Here is a 16,812-nt window from a genome sequence, read left to right on the forward strand (position 1 = left end):
AGCACGCGGTCACGTGCACAAATACAAGGCGCGTGAACGTCTACTCGACCGTGTTTTGGACTGCGAAGATGGAGAGTGATGTTGGATGACTCTCATTAATCGTGCTATCTCGGTATGAAAGTGGCAGCTTTCTTCAATGCTAGTCCAATCCACCCACGGAGCACCGACATGATGCAGTAAGTGAAGTTCACCCAGCCACATCTTGAGCTCGGTGCAGACCCACAACCACGGTCAGGCATAGTGGGCTAGTGCCGTCAGCACAAGTTTTTGGTCGACAGAATGATTGTGGTGGGTACAGCTTCCCAGTGCATCCTGCACAAAACGCTGGGAGGTCTAGCTGGACGCCCACCTATATTTGCTATCCTCTTGCATTGTAGCCCGGCTTCATCGGTTTGCTCAGCTCGGGTTATTAGATTGCAAGAGATTCGGAGGATATGCCAGTTGATCCCACGGCGAATAGAATGACCTGCACATCGACTGCGGTAAGACTTGCAATTCCATTACAGGCATCGTATAACTTATCGGCCAACGAGTTTACTAGTGATATGCCTAGGCATACAGCTTGGAACAGTCAGAGCGAGTTTCTAACAGGCACGAAGGGGTACCGGACTTACTATGCAGGATCAACTTCGATCAAGTCAGGATGGCCAAGTAAGCTCAAACCGGCAATGCCAAAGCAGAGGTGGAAAACATCCACCATATCGCCCGGCCTGTCAGAAATCCCACCCTCGTCAGGATCCTGACATTCCAGAATAAACTTTGTTAGTTTCGCGGAGTCAATCCAGTGCAGACGGTCGATCATGGCCATGCTGCTCATCACCCACCAACTGTAGCAGACGTCCACTAGCTTCTCTGGCCGGCCGTTCAGCCCGCCACTGGCCTGCTGACGTTCACTCAGCCACGCGCCTAGCCTGTCCTTGCCATCCTCGCCCAGGAAAGTGTCGATCTCGCCGGCGATTGTAAGCGCAGCAGTGCAGACAAAGACTTGACCGGAATGAGATTCCGCGCCAGGCGAAGTGCCAAAGCCACCGTCGAAGTTTTGGCAAGCTCGGATGTGAGCGATGGCGGCAGGCAGGTCAATCATCGGTGTCTCCGAGGGCCGCTGGTGAGGCATGTAACCCAGCAGCGACAGAGAATTGAACGCTCCATAAAGGAACCGCGTGTCCGTCTCACCCCATTCGTCTCCGGCAAATGTGCCATTCGGCTGCTGCAAGCCCGCGATGAACCCTGCAATCTTCTTCTTCCCGTCTGGCACCCTCTTCTCAAGCTCGGCGAAGTTATCCGTCATGGCCAGAATCTGCACCGCAGAGATGGTGTACAGCATGTGCGCATCATGGCCTGGCGCCGCGCCGAACCCGCCATTGTCGCGCAGGCAGCTGAGGGCGAAGTCAAGCACGCCCTGGCTGGGCAAGGCATCATGATGCTTCATGAGGTGCAGCGCAACCAGGCCCCAGTAGACGCCGCTGACTCGCAGGTGTTCGGTGAGGTGGTACTCGAGCTCATCGCGACGCTAGTGAAGGCGTCAGCCCGAGCCCGTTCGATCCAGTTGATGGAAAGAAGCGTACGGTATCCAACTTTTGCACGTAGGCGACGTGCTTGTCGATCACGAGCCGCAGGTCGGCCGGCGTCTGACCGCCGGCGACGCGCCCTCTGCCAGGGCCGGCTGCGAGAGACATGACGGCGGAGCGTGGTACACTTGGGACGGTTGAGGATCGTGCGCAGATTGCAGCTTCAGAGGCGTTGCGCGAACAGGAGGCGGCGCTATGTCATCAGGATCGGGAGGGGAGTGGGCAGGACAGGACGATGTGCGAAAGACGGCTGCTTTGGGAAGACGGCGCGAACAGACGCTGAGACAGCAGGAGAGCCAAGTGGAGCGGGCGCGTGCTGGAGGCGCTTGGAGGCTTGGAGTGTGAGCGTGCGGTGCTGGAAGCGGAAGCGAAAAGACCCTGTGGTGCCGCTTCGGGCTCTCGGCCGGCCCGCGCGCCTGGCAGGGGACGATGGGAGTTAGCGGCGGATGACTTGCATAAGGTAAGACGGCGGCCCTGGCAGATGCGTGGAGGGTTTGCCGCGCGCAGTAGAACCCTTCAGGTACCGTTCCTGGCGGGCGGGTGGGCGCGGCCGTGACACGAAGGGAGACGCTGCTGTCGACATCCACCTGCGCGTTGGATCACCTACCTACTGTAGTCTGCGGCGTCCGAACAACGTCTATCAATGATGCGCGTTAACTCAAGCACTGACAACCACCCGCCAATGCTTCCGGCGCTGGACACGCTGCGGCGCGGAAACGTGGGGGCGGACTGCGCTGTACAGACATAGATAGCTCGGGTTTCGTAGACGCCAGCGCTAGCATCCTCCTGTCTCACGAGCGTTGACCGCGTTGGTCGAAAGGGATGATGGGGCGCATGTGCGGGCGTGCGTGTGGGCATACGTAGCTGCGTCGACGCCGTGCCGCTGCTGCCGTGAGCGCGAGCGCGAGAGCGTGTGTAGGACACCTTATGCGCCTTATGTATGTATCCATCTCATCGATCCTCGCGAACTGCCCGTTTCCTCCACCACAGCTGCACTTCCGCCACCACGCCACCAGCGCCATACGCTTTCTTCGACGAGCCAGCCAGGCGTTTGGCTGCCCAGACCACACTGAACACCACATCGACACCCTATATACGACGCCGCCTCCGCCGTGCGACTACTGCGACCCGCCTCGATCGCTGTATCGGATCATCCTTGCGAGGACTGCCCGGGCTGCTTCGATCGCGGAGGCCGACCCTTGGACCCCGGCGCCAGGCGCCCATCCTGCACGATACATTGCAGCAGCTGCACCAGCCCTGTGCAATTGCATCGCCAACACCGACCCGACCGCCACGAGCACCGCGCCATCGTCGCCGCGCCGGACGTGCGCCTGAGCCTTCGCAGCCGCCGTAGAGCGCAGACGAGACGACGCGATTTGTCGCCGTTGCCGCAGCACAGGAGCGAGCGTGCTGCACTGCGCTTTGCCGAAACTACCGAATATAATACCTTACGAGAGGCGGCATACCGCAGACACGCGCGCGCATAGCCGCACATCACATCCGCAGCCTCGCCCGCCGCACGCCGCCCTCCGCAGCTGGTGGTGGAAGTACGAAGCGTCCAGGTACGTCGGCTCCCCATTGTCCTCGCAGCATTGTTCGCGTCCGCGTTGCGCAATCTCCGCCGCGCACAGCTCTGTCTGCTGCCAGCGCCAGCGCCAGCGCCAGCCCGCACCAAAACACGCCGCACGCCCTCCCTCCCTCCCTCACCGCAGTGCTGCGTAGGGTATACAGCACGGGCGCTGCACCCACCCACTCTGCCGTCTCCGCCCTGCACCGGCCCTCGCTGACCGCGGCTGCCTACGTGTGCAGCAGTCAAGTAGAAGTCCCCAGACACACCGCGCGCTGCCGCTCCGCTGCCGTCGACTCGACTGCTGTGCTGTCGCTCGCCAGCCCGCCCTCCCGCCAATGCGCGCTTGAAGCACGCCGCCTCCTGCCCCTCGCTCTCCCTCCGGCTCGCCCGTTGCGCCGTCCCAAGGGTCATACCCACCCGCCCCACTCCATGCACCACATCGCTTCCCGCGCCGCCGATCTCCGAACCATAATGCCACGACACGGCAACAACCCCAAAGACCTGACCATCAACCTCACGGCCGTCGACGACCGGCGTGTGCCCCGCGACCGTCCCATCAGCAGCCCCATAGCCCTCGAGGGCGTTGACCTGTCGTCCATTGACGGCGGAGTCGGCCTCACCTCCCTGCCGCCGCTACCGGCCTCGCCTCCTGCCTCCTCACCGACCTCGCGAAAACCCAGCGCCTCGAAAAGCATACTCGACACCCTCAAGACCCGCTCAAGAGAAGTTTCCCGCGAAAGATCCAGAGACCGAGCGCCCCAGAGCCTGGCAGACCGGGATCGCCAGGCCCGCCGCATGCAGGAACAGGAGGGACGCCTGCCCGAGAGCAGCAGCATGTCCAAGATATACCACCTGCGCAAGGCGCCTGGCAGCACACCCGAGCTCAGCTTGGTGGGTAGCGCGGAAAGCGTTGCCAAATCCCAAAATGAAAGTATGTATACTGTCTCTTTCACGTGCCAAAAACAATTGCGGTGAGGCTAGCAAGCACGCGCTTCGCGTCCTGGGAAGGACCGCAGCAAGCATTGCACGCGTTGGCCATGTGATCGTGGAGATCACATGCCATCACTACCTGCTTTGTGAAGAGCTCACTTTTAAGAGCTCACTTCTACAACTAAGGCACACTTCAGACTCACACTCTACCTCTGTCGTGTCACGTCTGCCGCTTGACCGCACGCCGCTTACGCTTTGACGAACGTTCACCAGAAGTAACTGCCTCGCTAACAAGTGTACGCACAGGCTCCGGCCAGCCAGAGTCGCGGCCGCCGCAACCTTCACCTCACCCCAGTGAAGATAGCACCACTTTCAAGAAGAAGGATAAGTCATTTCGCAATCCCCTCACCAGATCGCGTTCAATACGAAGCGAGTCGATCTCGAAAGGACGTAAACCGAGTGGCCTGTACCCACCTCCTCCAGATCAGCCACCCAACTCTGCGCCTCTAGAAGGAAGTTGGCAAAACGCTGAGATGGGTGCTCAAGGGAGTAAGACAAAGAGTAAAGACGTTCGCGGAAAGTCGGCCGACCGCGCGGTCTACGATGACAGTGACGAGAATGCCCCGACTCAGCACCGCCACATGCAGTCGAAGGAGCAGCGTGAGAAGCCGAATGCATTTGTTTCCGGCAGCAAAAACGTTCTTGGCAAGGCCAAATCTGGCGGTGGAATGTTTCTGACCCGTCTAGGCAAACTGGGGAGGAGCAGCAGTAACAGCGAAAAAGAAGTGCCGGATGCCGACTACGTGCTCAAGGTGATCACCCTACCACTAGTTGAGCAGACTAGGATTTCGAGGATCTCGAAAAGGATCGAAGCTTCCAAGGACAAGACAGAGTACTGGATGCCGAGTTTGCCTTGGCGATGCATTGAGTGAGCAATTTCCTCATTTCACGGTTCAACGAATTTCCAGCTAACTTTTCCCAGCTACCTCAACCTCAATTGCGAGTCTGAAGGCTTGTACCGCGTGCCCGGCAGCGGTCCGCAGGTCAAACATTGGCAGCGTCGATTTGATCAAGGTATGTCTTCTTGAATCCCATTTGGACAACTTAGCCTGACCGTGACTTCAGAACTTGATGTCGACCTTCTCTCCGAGCGAGAGCTCTACGACCCAAACACAATTGGCAGCATGCTCAAGACATGGCTGCGAGAACTTCCAAGCGAGATTTTTCCGCAAGAGCTCCAGCATTCCCTCGCTGTCGAGCTGCAAAAGGAAAACCCGAACTTCAACATGATGGGTCAGCCCGCCCCACAAAAGCTTCGCGACGTCCTGTCCGAGCTTCCGCCATTCAACTACTACCTTCTGTTCGCCATCACGTGCCATCTCAGCCTGCTTTTGTCGCACCAGGAGCGTAATCGCATGGACCTCAACAATCTTTCGATCTGCATTGGCCCTTGTCTGAATCTGGAGCGATGGTTGTTCAACTATCTCGTGGGAGACTGGCGCAACTGTTGGCAAGGATGTTGGACTGAGAAGCAGCAGCTTGACGAAGAAAAGCGCCTTGAAGATCCGGCCTACATGCCACCTCCACCCAGCAGCGGTGGCGCTACGATTCAGTCTTCGTCCTCTCGCGGGCTTGGTGACGCCATGAACGCTCTCGACCTCGAGGAGCGGGCGGTGAGCAGCGGAGGCGAATCTGGTTCCAGCGGACGTAACAACAGCGTTCACGATCATCAGCCTCGTCAGAGCAATGACGTTCGCGCCAACCACGCACAGCACCACCCTCGTAATGCGAGCTTCTCCCGCAACACGCGCCCAAGCGCCGAGAACATGCGCGATGGCTCCGTCGGACGCGCAGGCAGTGGTCACCGCCAGCGGGAGAATTCCAAGCCGTCGACTTACGTCCCCGCTGGGTTGCACCACTCACAGCACCAACCGTCGCCGCATTCTTACAGTGGCAGCCAAGGAAGTGGCCACCGTGCTGCCCACATTTTGACGCAGCAGCAGGATCACCGCCGCCCGACAACCGCAGGCACTCGAGGCTCTCACGACACTCCACGCGATGGATCTGTGCCGGCTATGTCATCGACACCGCGAAGCGCCCGCGCGCACCACCGCAGCCAGAGCGACCTACCTTTTTCGCCCTCCCAAGGCTCCTTCCCGGATCACGTCCGCTGATCATCCTCTGACTGTGCCGGTGAACTACCCTGAAGAGCAATTATCGTCCGCAACCAGACCTCGCCGCAGGCTCTCGCCACTACATTCAGCGACGCGCTGGTCTTTCATTCACGTACTCATTCCTCGGATACCCAGAATTCTTGGCCTTTGTTTTCTGCTTTCTGCTTGAATTTTTTTTTTCCTTTTTTTTCCATTGGACAACAGGCGTAGTAGGCGCGCGGACCAGAGCGGAGCACGAGAGGCGTTTGCTCGAAACGGAGCGGGGGACTTAAAAATGCTTTTTCTAGGCGGGCGCGTCGAGCGAAGTCGGAATGGATATCGACTGAGAATCACGACCTGCATTTCGGGGAGGCGGCAAGGACTTGGGAGGAAAGAGTGGAATGCAGGGACGAGAAGCACATCACTTTTGAACGGTTTTGGGAAGGGGGAAGAAAGGAAGGAAGGGGATTACTATTCGCGGAGTTTGTCGCGCTCGGCGCTTGATGTCGGGCTCTTCATTCAATGGGTCTGACGTCTTCGGGGCGCTGGGCGGGCGGGCGGGCTCTGCTTTTTGTATTATATAGGCTTTTTGAAAAGGATCGAGATTATGTTCATGGTTGTTGGGCGGTACGTTTCACTGGAGCGGAGCATGGAGCAAGAGTGTCTGATTTCTGGGGCGCGTGAGGTTACTCGCTGTGATGGATAAGGTGATTGACCTCTGTACGGAAACCGACGGCACCGCTAACACTCCGTGGCCTCTCTCACTGACAACAGCGCGCAGCAATCGGCAAGTTCGACGTTTGATGCGAGTGAAGTCCCATGAAGCGCGGCCTATAAATTTCTCCTTCCTCAAGAGACAGCTGCGAGCACCAAACCACCTGCTCGTGTCCGACAGATCGCTCAACTCGACTGCTCTTGGACATTATGGCGGCCGCAGCGCTGCCTACCTCGAGGCCTAACTACATCCTGACTGGCATCGACAACTGGAATGGTTGGTATCCTGACTTCAAACCCGATGCGCGTGCAGACGACACTTGGTCGCTCTTCGACGGCACGGAGAGGACTCGCCCAAAGCCAGATGAAGATCATGTTCGCGAGAGATTGAGGGCCAAACTCGCGGACTACGACGCCAAGTATCTCTCATCCGTTTCGATGCCGGACCCGAGTGGTCCTGCGGTCTTGCATCAGTTCTTTGTCACGCTTTACGTCTTCGCGAATTACTACGCTCGCTGCGAACACGAGTATGGGTACAGGCGCGCCTTCTGGGAGAAGCAGCGTGACTGGAGAGCGCAGAATGCACGTGTCCGCCGTGCGAACAAGATGCTCTACGACCGCATCCACCCATCTATGAGGGGAGCGATCGAGGATGTTCTAGATCCCGCTGAAGCCTTTCGCGAGTTGGAATTGAAGTTCAAGACGCCGGATAACCTCATCGTCCAACTCGCTCGTGGCAAGATCAACTCGTTGACGCTTTCGAAATGCAGCAACATGGCCGCTTACTTGAACGAAATGCGTCAGAATGCGGCCGACCTCAGTCGACTCGGGCACGGAATGACTTCGGAGGAATATGTCACGGAGATCATCAATGGGTTGTCGCCAGCTTATGACGACTGGGTCGAGCATTACAACGAGATCGCGTCCGATGCGAGGATCCCTACCCTCTCCGTTCAAGCCGTCGAAGCTCAGCTCATTGCGAGAGAACACATACTCGCACAGACCCTCGGGACCACCACCAAAGGCAAAGGCAAGGGGAGCTTCATCGAGTAAATAATAGCCGTGGATGCGGATGACTGCCTCCATGACGACGCTCTCAGATATTATGGGACGAAAAGGTTCACTAGGAAGGCCCTCGTTGGCCAGAGGATGGAAGTGAGAAGTGGCCATGGTCGGAGCTCAACATTGTGAGCAATGGCGGAGAGTGTGTAAGCTCACCAATTATAACCGATGCGAAATCGCACTTGCCTGGAGTAAATTGCCATTGTGAGCGCAATGTATGAAACGTCTACTACAAAGCTTTTCTTGCGCCACTGACCCTCAAACTTGAGATATCAAATAACTCATGGTAATGTTTTGAACATTGATGAATCTCATGCAGCCACCCGCCACTCATCCCTCGTAACCTTGTATCGAACTTCACCTTCCTCGATACCCGCAGGAGGAGTGTCATATTTGTTGAAGAAAGTGTCGACATGCTTCAGCCCACTGCCCGCCATGACTGCCCGAGAAGCTGAGTTGACAGTCATTGTTTCACCGATCACCTCATCCAGCTCCAGGTCCTGGAACGCATGGCGAACCATCTCACGAGCCCCTTCCTTCGCGAAGCCTCGGCCCCAATACTTCGGCGACACTCGAAAGCCGTACTCGGTCTTGTTGGGGATCAAGCGCTCGGGGCCGTCTCCCTCAGATGCATCTGGCGCAGGGCAGGCGGCGAGTATCCACCAGCCGACGAAGTCTCCTTGCGAGAACCCGGCCCAGCATCCGAGCCCGGGCAGCTTTTGTGCGCTCTCCATGAGCCATGTGTGAACTTGGATGGCTTCGTCTTCTGTGAAAGGTCGGCCGAAGGCGACCGTCTTCATCACTTCGGGGTCCATGTCGAGCTTCATGGTGAACTCGCGATGCTCGGCGCGGAGCGGGACCAATTCCAGACGCGCGGTGCGTAGGGTCGCTTGGCCTTTGATGGTCATGATGGGCAGCAAAGGAAAGCTTGAGTATAATGTGAGCTCAGCTGTCGACGAGGAGAGATTGTAATCTATGGATCAGATATGGGAATCTGTCCTTCATATAGTAGCATGACTGCCGACACTGCCTTGTTGACATGGCAGGAACCGCTCCTGCCGATCACAGCGTGCCAACCACCCTGTACCCTCCTGGCAAGGTCTTGTCCGTCTTCAGCAGGCTCGGCAATGTCTGATAACTAGGTGAGATGACAATTCCTGCTGCGGTGCGTTAGCGAGTGTGACCTCAAGCAAGTCAAGTCTTGTACAGGGCAGGGTTACAGCGATACCAAGGCCCTAGGAGCTGCACCAAGGCCGGCTAATTGAAGCGTCGTCCTCGCCTCTGTTTGCTTAGCCCCACTGATTGATAACTCAGAGAATGCGCCAAGTGTCTTGTCGCTGGGTCGATATCAAGGGCAATCAGAGCGCCCCGATGTTCGGAAGCTATCACTGCGCATGTGAAAGAAACGATCAATTGGCTGACGTCCATGTAGGTGCTCGAAGACTTAGCGACTTTTGGAGTCATCTTTGTAGGGCAATAATACAAAAAGCTCTTAGTTACAGACTGGCCTATGAGCGGGAAAAGGGCCAGTCTTCGAAGAATGCTGTCAAGCCGCGACTCAACGAGCACGGCATAACGCTTGTATGCTCCTCCTGATCGTAAGCGTTCGTGGAAGTACTATGCAGCTGTCTGCAATTCTTCACCATGCGGAAAAGGTCTTTTGCATTGTCCTCCATTCTCAAGTCCCTTGCGACCTGCTTCCTGGCTTCCCAGTGATCAAGAGGCTCGTTGCTCCACTGCGGCGGGTGCTGTTCAAAAGTTCCCCAGGACAGCATCAGCGAAGGAAGCTTACCATTAGAAGATGTGCCCTCGTTTGCCTTTGTTTTCTCTATGAATTCCTTGGCCTCATGCAAGACGCAGCGGCTGTTCCACCAAATTGATGGACTGCTGGCGATGTAAAAGTCGAAAGCATTTGGGCGTGTGAAAAGCGCATGCAGAGCGAACAAGCCTCCGTACGAATGACCGTAAAGTGCTTCTCTGGAAACATTGATCATAGGCAGCCGTTCTTTGACCGCCGATCTGACACGCCCCTCAATAAAATCAAGGAATTGATCTGCACCTCCGTACCCTTCGATCGGAGTAGCGCCAGAAGGCGTCAGATCGAGACTGCGCCTTTGCGCGTCGTACAGCTTTCCCTGCTGCAAAGGGTAGCCGACAGCAACGACGATGCCTCCTCCGGCGAAGTGCGAAGAGGCTGCGCGGCGCCATGCAATCTCCGTTGCTGTGAGGAACAATGCATTGCCGTCGACGATATATCTGTCATTGAATAGTTGAGCAGTGATACAAATCGATCGAATCGAGAGCAACTTACATCACGGGTACTGGACTGCGCTCTGTCGTATGGATGTCTTGCCAATGCAGCGGCCACGATATTTGGATGAGATAATTTCTGTCCTGGTCTGACTTCAGGTAGAATTGCTCAGAGTTAGGAAGAGACACCGGCATGGCCTCCTCTGCAAGTTCCGTGGACGCACACATTGTGTCAAGAACAGGTCGAGAAGGTAACGGCAGTCAGTGCTTATTGGTCGCGTGCGAAACGGGAAAAAGAAGTGCAACATGAGAAGCAGGAAAATGGGTCTGCACGGAGGTAGAACCCAGACCGCACGCCGTACCAGGAGGCCATGCTTTTCGCCATTGCCGATATGCAGCGTGCGGTTAGTCGCGCAGGTGTTGGGCTATGGAGGTTGCAGCCAAGGAAGACCAAGAAGCCCAAGTCCAAGCCCTGGCTCCACAGGGCCGTGCTGGCGGGCTGGGCGAGAATCTGATAACCAAGATCTGATTAGCGTCCTCTGGCATGCCGTCACGGTGGGAGAAAAAAATGGCACGATTGCTGCGAGATCGGATGCCGAGTGTCCGTGGGAGAAGTGGCCGACCTCCGCGTGGTCTGATGGAAGTCCTAGGGGGGTTTATCAGATCTTGCCGGATCTCTCCAGGCCGTCCTCAGAACACGGCAGAAGCAGCTATTCGCGATGGCCATTGATCCAGGATGTGCTGCCGATGCGAAAGCTCCAGGAAAAGCAAAGGCGAGTATCAAATACGATTTTCCATGGTTTTCAGGTCGACATCGGTAGGCTGACATGATTCCTCCCACAGCTGTGGCGTCGCGCGACGGCGTTTGCGCGTCTGCTGGTGTATGGCGGACCGTCTGTAGCAGACTTCACTATTCTGCTTACAGGGCTCGCCGCGGCGGTAGCTTCTGGAATTCCTTTCCCGATCATGTCAATTGTCTTCGGTCAGTTGGTCGACGGATTGAATTCTTCGACCTGCGAGTCGGCGTCGGCTTCGTCACCCCAGAATGACATCAATTCGAAGATCCTCCTCATCGTTTATGTCGGCATTGCTTATTTTGGCCTCATCTACATATACACTTTTTGCTGGAACCTTTCGGGCGAGCGGCTAGCTCAGCGACTGCGTGAAGGTTACTTTGGATCGATTCTACGACAAGATGCCGCCTTCTTCGATACCCTGCCTGCGGGTGAGGTCTCCTCCCGCATCACAGGCGATATCAGCACCGTCCAACAGGGCACGAACGAGAAAGTCGGCATTGTGATTAACAGTGTCTCGTTTTTCATCGCTGCGTACGTCGTTGCATTCATCATGGATGCTAAGCTGGCAGGAATGCTGGTTTCTCTCACGCCTGCGTATCTCATCATGGCATTGGGCGGCGGCTACTTCGTACAGAAGTATTTCGGGCAGTCGATGGAGAGCACCGCAAAAGCGTCATCAGTCGCGCTGGAAGCCTTCTCCAACACTACCGTCGTTCATGCATTCTCGGCCAATGCTCGCCTTGAAGAGAGCTTCGTCCAGAAGCTTTCCCCAAGCTTGAAGGCCGGCGTACTCAAATCTGTTGCAATGGCAGTTCAAGCGGGCTTGTTGTACTTCATTGCGTTCTCCGCCAATGCTCTTGCCTTCTGGCAAGGCTCGAGACAGATTGCAGATGCCGTTGAGTCAGAGTCATCCGAGATCACCGTTGGAGCAGTCTTCACGGTTATTCTGATCCTAGTTGATGGCATGTCACTGAATGCTCTCCGTTTTCCTCGATCATCCTACTGACCTGATCACAGCTTCTTTGATTTTGAGTCAAGCCGCCCCATTTCTGAGAAGTTTCGATGCAGCCACTGTTGCGTTCGCCAAGCTCGAAAGTGACATGACACGGCCTTCTGCTATTGATGGCACTTCGACTGAAAGAGGGATCGATAAAAACGAATGCCAGGGAGATATCGAGCTCCGCAACGTTCGATTCACGTTCCCATCTCGTCCCGACAAACCTGTACTGGAAGACCTTTCCTTCACCTGCCCCGCTGGCCAGCAATTGGCTATCGTTGGCCTGTCTGGCAGCGGCAAATCCACAGTGACCGGATTAATCGCTCGGCTCTACAACGCAGACCAGGGACAAGTCTTGTTAGATGGCCAAGATGTCAAAGACCTGAGTGTGCGGTCAGTCCGTGGGCACATCAGTCTCGTGCAACAAGAGCCATGCCTTCTGGCACGTTCTATCTTCGAGAACATCGCGCTTGGCCTTGTCAATTCTCCTAAGCATGTACACCTCCGTAACGCTCTCATGGAAGATTCTCTGGCTCAGGTTGCTGCAGCAGTGCGCGATGGCATAGACCTTCGTAGCATTGCGGTAAGCTTTGACAACGATGTGCAAGAGATTGTCGACTTGGTTCTCGGTGCGGCTGCACTAGCCGATGCTTCCGGCTTCATCGAACGTCTCGACGAGAACTACGGAACACTTGTTGGCAGCAAAGGCGGCCTCATCAGCGGAGGACAGAAGCAGCGAGTGTCCCTCGCCCGTGCGTTGATCAAAGACCCTCGTATCCTCATCCTAGACGAAGCCACAGCATCCCTCGATTCTGCGTCAGAGTTGCGCATCCAAAGAGCTCTGGAGAAGATTGCGACTGGGCGCACCGTGATCACCGTCGCCCACAGACTGTCGACAATCCGCAACGCAGACAAGATTGTCGTGATGCGTCAAGGAAGATTGGTCGAACAAGGTGCTCATCAAGAGCTGCTGGATGCCGATGGTGCCTACGCTGCACTCGTTCGTTTGCAGGGTCTCAACGTTAATGGAGACAATACGCAAAAGGAAGGCAGCGACACAGATTCAATCTCGTCTAAATCTTCGACTCAAAAGGTTTCAGAAAAGTCTACGACGTTTGAGCTGCCGTCAGCCGCAGATGAGGATGAGGTAAACAGCGAAGCCAAAGAGAGCAACGTTGAAGCTTCTTCGAGACACGTGAAGGCGGAAGCGCGATCGATGGCCTCGACCGTACGATCGATGAGTGCGTTGTTCCGACCTTACTCATTCTCCATGGTCTTAGCAACGTTCGGAGCCATCATCATCGGTGGCACATACTGTGCTTCAGCAGCCATCTTCGGCAACGTCGTAGCCAAACTGAGCTATTGCGAGACCCCCGAAACGATTCGCCACGCAGGTGAGCTGTTTGGCCTGCTATTCTTCGTGCTGGCCATCGTTGAGTTCCTTGCCAACTTCGCCAGCTGGTCACTGTACGGCTGGATCGCAGAACAAGTCATCTACAAAGTGCGCGTGCTCTCACTGCGATCAGTCCTTGAGCAAGACCACACATGGCACGAGTCAAAGGATCGAAACCCATCATTGCTGCTCGGCCTGATCTCACAGGATAGCAATGCGCTGAACGGTCTCGCAGGGTCGGTCGTCTGCACAATCCTTTCGATCATCGTATCTTTGATCGCTACGATTACCATGACACACATCATCGCGTGGAAGATCGCACTCGTGTGTCTGTCCGTTGTGCCTCTTTTGCTCGGCGCTGGCTACATGCGAGTCACCACCGTGGCAGCTTTTGAGGAGAAGCACCTTGAGGCCTTCGCGAACTCTAACGCCATAACCATCGAAGCGATCAACTCAATCAAGACGCTGATGTGCTACTCGCTGGAGCATGAGGTCCTCGGCACATACCGTCGATCACTCCAAGAACCGATGCGTCAGGTCACCAAGCAAAGTGCGTGGGCTAATCTGTGGCTAGCAGTCGGCTACGGCTTAAGCAATTTCCTGTACGCCCTGGCATACTGGTGGGGATCTACTCGCATCATCGCAGGCGAATACACCCAGGCGCAGTTCTTCATCGTGCAGCTCGCTCTCCTGGTCAGTTCACAGCTCTGGGGGCAGGCTTTCGCGCTCGCACCGGATGTATCTCGAGCACTGCAGGCCACGCGAAGATTGCTCAACGTGCTCGAGCTCGGCTCGACGAAGAATCTGTCGGCCAGCCTGGATCCTGTTTGGGACGTCGAAGCCTCTGCCCGCGTTAGCGAGAAGGCGCCTGCGAACGCAGGTGGTGCAAGCATCTGCTTCAAAGACGTCAAGTTCTCGTACCCTGCCCGGCCTGATTCGCGCGTGCTTCATGGGCTGAGTCTGAGCATTCGGCCTGGGCAATTCGCTGCTCTCGTTGGCCCGAGTGGCGCTGGCAAATCGACTATCATCTCGTTGGTCGAACGTCTTTACTCGCCCGACTCTGGGAGCGTTGAGATCAATGGCCGCGATCTCGCGTACGGAGACACCTCATTCCGCGACGAGATGGCATATGTGCCGCAACAGAGCGTCATCTTCAACGGCACCATTCGATACAACCTGACTCTCGGCGCTCGTCCGGGACAGAAGATATCTGATGCGGACATGGAAGAAGCTTGCAAGCTCGCCAACATCCACGACGTGATAATGGAGATGCCCGGCGCGTACGATTGCGACTGCGGACCCAACGGCGACCGACTGTCGGGAGGTCAAAAGCAACGACTCGCGATCGCTCGTGCGCTCATCCGCAAGCCTCAAGTGTTGCTTCTCGACGAATCTACAAGCGCACTCGATGCGGAATCCGAGCGACTGCTCCAGGACGGCCTTGAAAAAGCAACGAAGCATATGACGGTCATTGCTATTGCCCACCGCTTGTACACCATCCGCAAAGCAGACGTCATCTTCTTGATTGAGAATGGGCAGTGTGTTGACCAAGGAACACACGCTGAGCTGGTCAAGCGTAGTGAGAGTTACCGGGTGAATGCTTTGAATCAGGCTGTCGACCAATGATTCTGCTAAGGAGACGAGTTGTATGTAGCAGCGATAATGGGAATATTGCTTCGCCCATATGTGGCGTTCTATTCGTATTTAGCCCCCTGGACATCCTCTAGTAATTTTGTCGTGACCTGCTAAACCAAATGCTCGTGCGAAGATGGTGAACACAGTTATGCATACTGGCACCCTCGACGAACGACCCCGGGTCTGCCGGAGTTTCCATCACCCACTGATCCAGTGCGATCGATCAAATGGCCCATGACAACGCTGTGCAACAGAACGCTGGCATATCGATGCTTCTCCACAATGGCCACATCAGCCCGTCCGATCCTAACTTACAAGCCATATCGTACATCTCTTTTCATCCTGAACGCCGGCAAAACCATGTCTTAGATCAGGGCAGCTTCTCAGCTTCCTCCAGAAGCTCCTCAACCTTGAAGCCGGCGTCGCCACCGCTGAACTGCTCCATGAGCTTCTGTCTCTTCTCCTTGCTCTGCTGGGCCGTCGCGGAGAGAGCCTCGAAGCCGTAGAACTTCTGCAGGCACATCAACAGCCACTTGCCCTCGTCCACGCTGATACCACGGTCCTCAGACACGCGACCCTCCATCAAGACGAGCTCGTTGCTGCCGACAAGATCGGTGTGATGTGTCACAGTGGTGTGCGGCTGCGCGAACTCGCCACGCAGCTTGAACTCGGCGAGATGTGTGAACAGAACGGTTGCCGTCGTCTCGGAGGGGAAGGTCCACTGCAGGAAGTGGATCTCGGCGCCCTGGTCTTTCCTGGGAAGAGGGAGAATGAACTGCGGGTGCTTGCGGGCGGTAGCGGCGATGCGGCGGAAAGTCTCGGCGTGCATTGTCGCGCAGAGAGACTGCGGGTCGCGGACATGGCGCAGGCGCCAGATGGCCTCGACTTCGCGGTCAGGCAGGGCAGAGACCTTCTCCACGTCGATGAAGCTGTCGAGCGTCTTGACTTCCTTGCTCTTGCTCTTGGGGACCGATGCGGCAGACTGAGCAGGGGCTTCCATCTGAGGCTCCGGAGGCGGTGGTGCCTGGTAGGGTACACTCGAAGCGGTTTGGCTAGGTGCAGGCGGCTGCTGGGCGTGAAGAGGCGCATTCGCACCGGGCACTTCGGCCTTCTCCTTCAGCGCATCGATCTTTTCCTTGTACGACTGCTTGAGCTCGTCGACGCTGCCCTTGCCCTCCTCGCGAGCCTTCTTCTCCAGCTTCTCGCGGTACTTGTCGAGGACCTTGTCGGCGGTCTGGTGGGTGGCCAGGAAGCGCACATCGTGGACCTGGGCCCAGCGGCGCTGGTACAGGCGGAATGGCGCAGAGGTAGACCAGGCGGTACGGCGCAGGATCGGCGCCGCGTTGTTGACGGCGGCCATGTCGAAGTCGGTCCAGCGCTGCATCAACGGTGGACGAATGGCTTGGTGCCGGCCTGGAGTGCTCGAGATGCTGGACCAGGCTCGGGATTGTGCCGCGGACAGGCTGCTGCACGTGCTGCGGCTCTTCGCTTACCCTGACCCTAGCGCTAGCCCTGGAGGAGATGAGCCCCGCAGATGTGTTGCTGCCTTGCTGCCTTACTTGGTGTCGCATGCGCGGCCCCGCGCTCCAGGTGCGGGAAGGCTCCGCGACCGCTGCCGGTGGTGGAGTGCAGGTGGGGATGACAACGGTCGCGCTTCGGTGACGGCTCGGACAACCGACGATGGCGTAGATAGAGGGCCGCTGCGTGCCGAGTACCGTGTTGCAAGATGTAATCCCTTTGCTT

General features: G+C 56.7%; 7 protein-coding genes across 7 annotated transcripts; 3 read left to right on the plus strand and 4 right to left on the minus strand.

The window, feature by feature from the left end:
* Positions 1 to 76: 76 nt before the first annotated feature.
* Positions 77 to 1,889, minus strand: WHR41_06672 (uncharacterized protein). Its single transcript, XM_069375277.1, has 3 exons — positions 1,566 to 1,889; positions 615 to 1,510; positions 77 to 561 (listed from the first exon to the last, which is right to left on the minus strand). The coding sequence occupies exons 1-3, from the start codon at positions 1,674 to 1,676 to the stop codon at positions 519 to 521; spliced, it is 1,050 nt and encodes a 349-aa protein (XP_069227977.1). The 5' UTR covers positions 1,677 to 1,889; the 3' UTR covers positions 77 to 518.
* Positions 1,890 to 3,556: 1,667 nt separating this feature from the next.
* Positions 3,557 to 6,422, plus strand: WHR41_06673 (uncharacterized protein). Its single transcript, XM_069375278.1, has 4 exons — positions 3,557 to 4,069; positions 4,375 to 4,996; positions 5,051 to 5,142; positions 5,194 to 6,422. The coding sequence occupies exons 1-4, from the start codon at positions 3,568 to 3,570 to the stop codon at positions 6,240 to 6,242; spliced, it is 2,265 nt and encodes a 754-aa protein (XP_069227976.1). The 5' UTR covers positions 3,557 to 3,567; the 3' UTR covers positions 6,243 to 6,422.
* Positions 6,423 to 7,145: 723 nt separating this feature from the next.
* On the plus strand, positions 7,146 to 7,988 carry WHR41_06674 (uncharacterized protein; the record flags this gene model as incomplete). Its single annotated transcript, XM_069375279.1, has 1 exon — positions 7,146 to 7,988. The coding sequence occupies one exon, from the start codon at positions 7,146 to 7,148 to the stop codon at positions 7,986 to 7,988; it is 843 nt and encodes a 280-aa protein (XP_069227983.1).
* Positions 7,989 to 8,308: 320 nt separating this feature from the next.
* sidG (FsC-acetyl coenzyme A-N(2)-transacetylase) lies at positions 8,309 to 8,905 on the minus strand (the record flags this gene model as incomplete). The annotated part of the gene is made up of 1 exon (XM_069375280.1): positions 8,309 to 8,905. The coding sequence occupies one exon, from the start codon at positions 8,903 to 8,905 to the stop codon at positions 8,309 to 8,311; it is 597 nt and encodes a 198-aa protein (XP_069227982.1).
* A 402-nt stretch (positions 8,906 to 9,307) lies between these two features.
* WHR41_06676 (uncharacterized protein) lies at positions 9,308 to 10,997 on the minus strand. Its single transcript, XM_069375281.1, has 2 exons — positions 10,309 to 10,997; positions 9,308 to 10,253 (listed from the first exon to the last, which is right to left on the minus strand). Exons 1-2 carry the CDS (start codon positions 10,473 to 10,475, stop codon positions 9,506 to 9,508), a joined length of 915 nt encoding a protein of 304 aa, XP_069227981.1. The 5' UTR covers positions 10,476 to 10,997; the 3' UTR covers positions 9,308 to 9,505.
* Positions 10,967 to 15,060, plus strand: WHR41_06677 (uncharacterized protein; the record flags this gene model as incomplete). The annotated part of the gene is made up of 3 exons (XM_069375282.1): positions 10,967 to 11,020; positions 11,091 to 12,006; positions 12,062 to 15,060. 3 exons carry the CDS (start codon positions 10,967 to 10,969, stop codon positions 15,058 to 15,060), a joined length of 3,969 nt encoding a protein of 1,322 aa, XP_069227980.1.
* Positions 15,061 to 15,439: 379 nt separating this feature from the next.
* On the minus strand, positions 15,440 to 16,429 carry WHR41_06678 (uncharacterized protein; the record flags this gene model as incomplete). Its single annotated transcript, XM_069375283.1, has 1 exon — positions 15,440 to 16,429. The coding sequence occupies one exon, from the start codon at positions 16,427 to 16,429 to the stop codon at positions 15,440 to 15,442; it is 990 nt and encodes a 329-aa protein (XP_069227985.1).
* Positions 16,430 to 16,812: the final 383 nt, after the last annotated feature.

This window comes from Cladosporium halotolerans (assembly GCF_011745625.1).
Source record: "Cladosporium halotolerans strain TM138-S3 chromosome Unknown Sca23, whole genome shotgun sequence".
NCBI lineage: Eukaryota > Fungi > Ascomycota > Dothideomycetes > Cladosporiales > Cladosporiaceae > Cladosporium > Cladosporium halotolerans.

Excerpts from the sequence above, each read along its gene's own strand:
- WHR41_06672 (XM_069375277.1), bottom strand. The coding sequence starts at position 1,676 with ATGTCTCTCGCAGCCGGCCCTGGCAGAGGGCGCGTCGCCGGCGGTCAG. Across the intron at positions 1,511-1,565 it reads ACGTGCAAAAGTTGGATACC|CGTCGCGATGAGCTCGAGTA; the intron begins GTACGCTTCTTT and ends CGCCTTCACTAG. Across the intron at positions 562-614 it reads ATCGAAGTTGATCCTGCATA|CTGTATGCCTAGGCATATCA; the intron begins GTAAGTCCGGTA and ends GACTGTTCCAAG.
- WHR41_06673 (XM_069375278.1), top strand. The coding sequence starts at position 3,568 with ATGCACCACATCGCTTCCCGCGCCGCCGATCTCCGAACCATAATGCCA. Across the intron at positions 4,997-5,050 it reads TTGCCTTGGCGATGCATTGA|CTACCTCAACCTCAATTGCG; the intron begins GTGAGCAATTTC and ends AACTTTTCCCAG. Across the intron at positions 5,143-5,193 it reads GCAGCGTCGATTTGATCAAG|AACTTGATGTCGACCTTCTC; the intron begins GTATGTCTTCTT and ends CCGTGACTTCAG.
- WHR41_06676 (XM_069375281.1), bottom strand. The coding sequence starts at position 10,475 with ATGTGTGCGTCCACGGAACTTGCAGAGGAGGCCATGCCGGTGTCTCTT. Across the intron at positions 10,254-10,308 it reads CGCAGTCCAGTACCCGTGAT|ATATATCGTCGACGGCAATG; the intron begins GTAAGTTGCTCT and ends ATTCAATGACAG.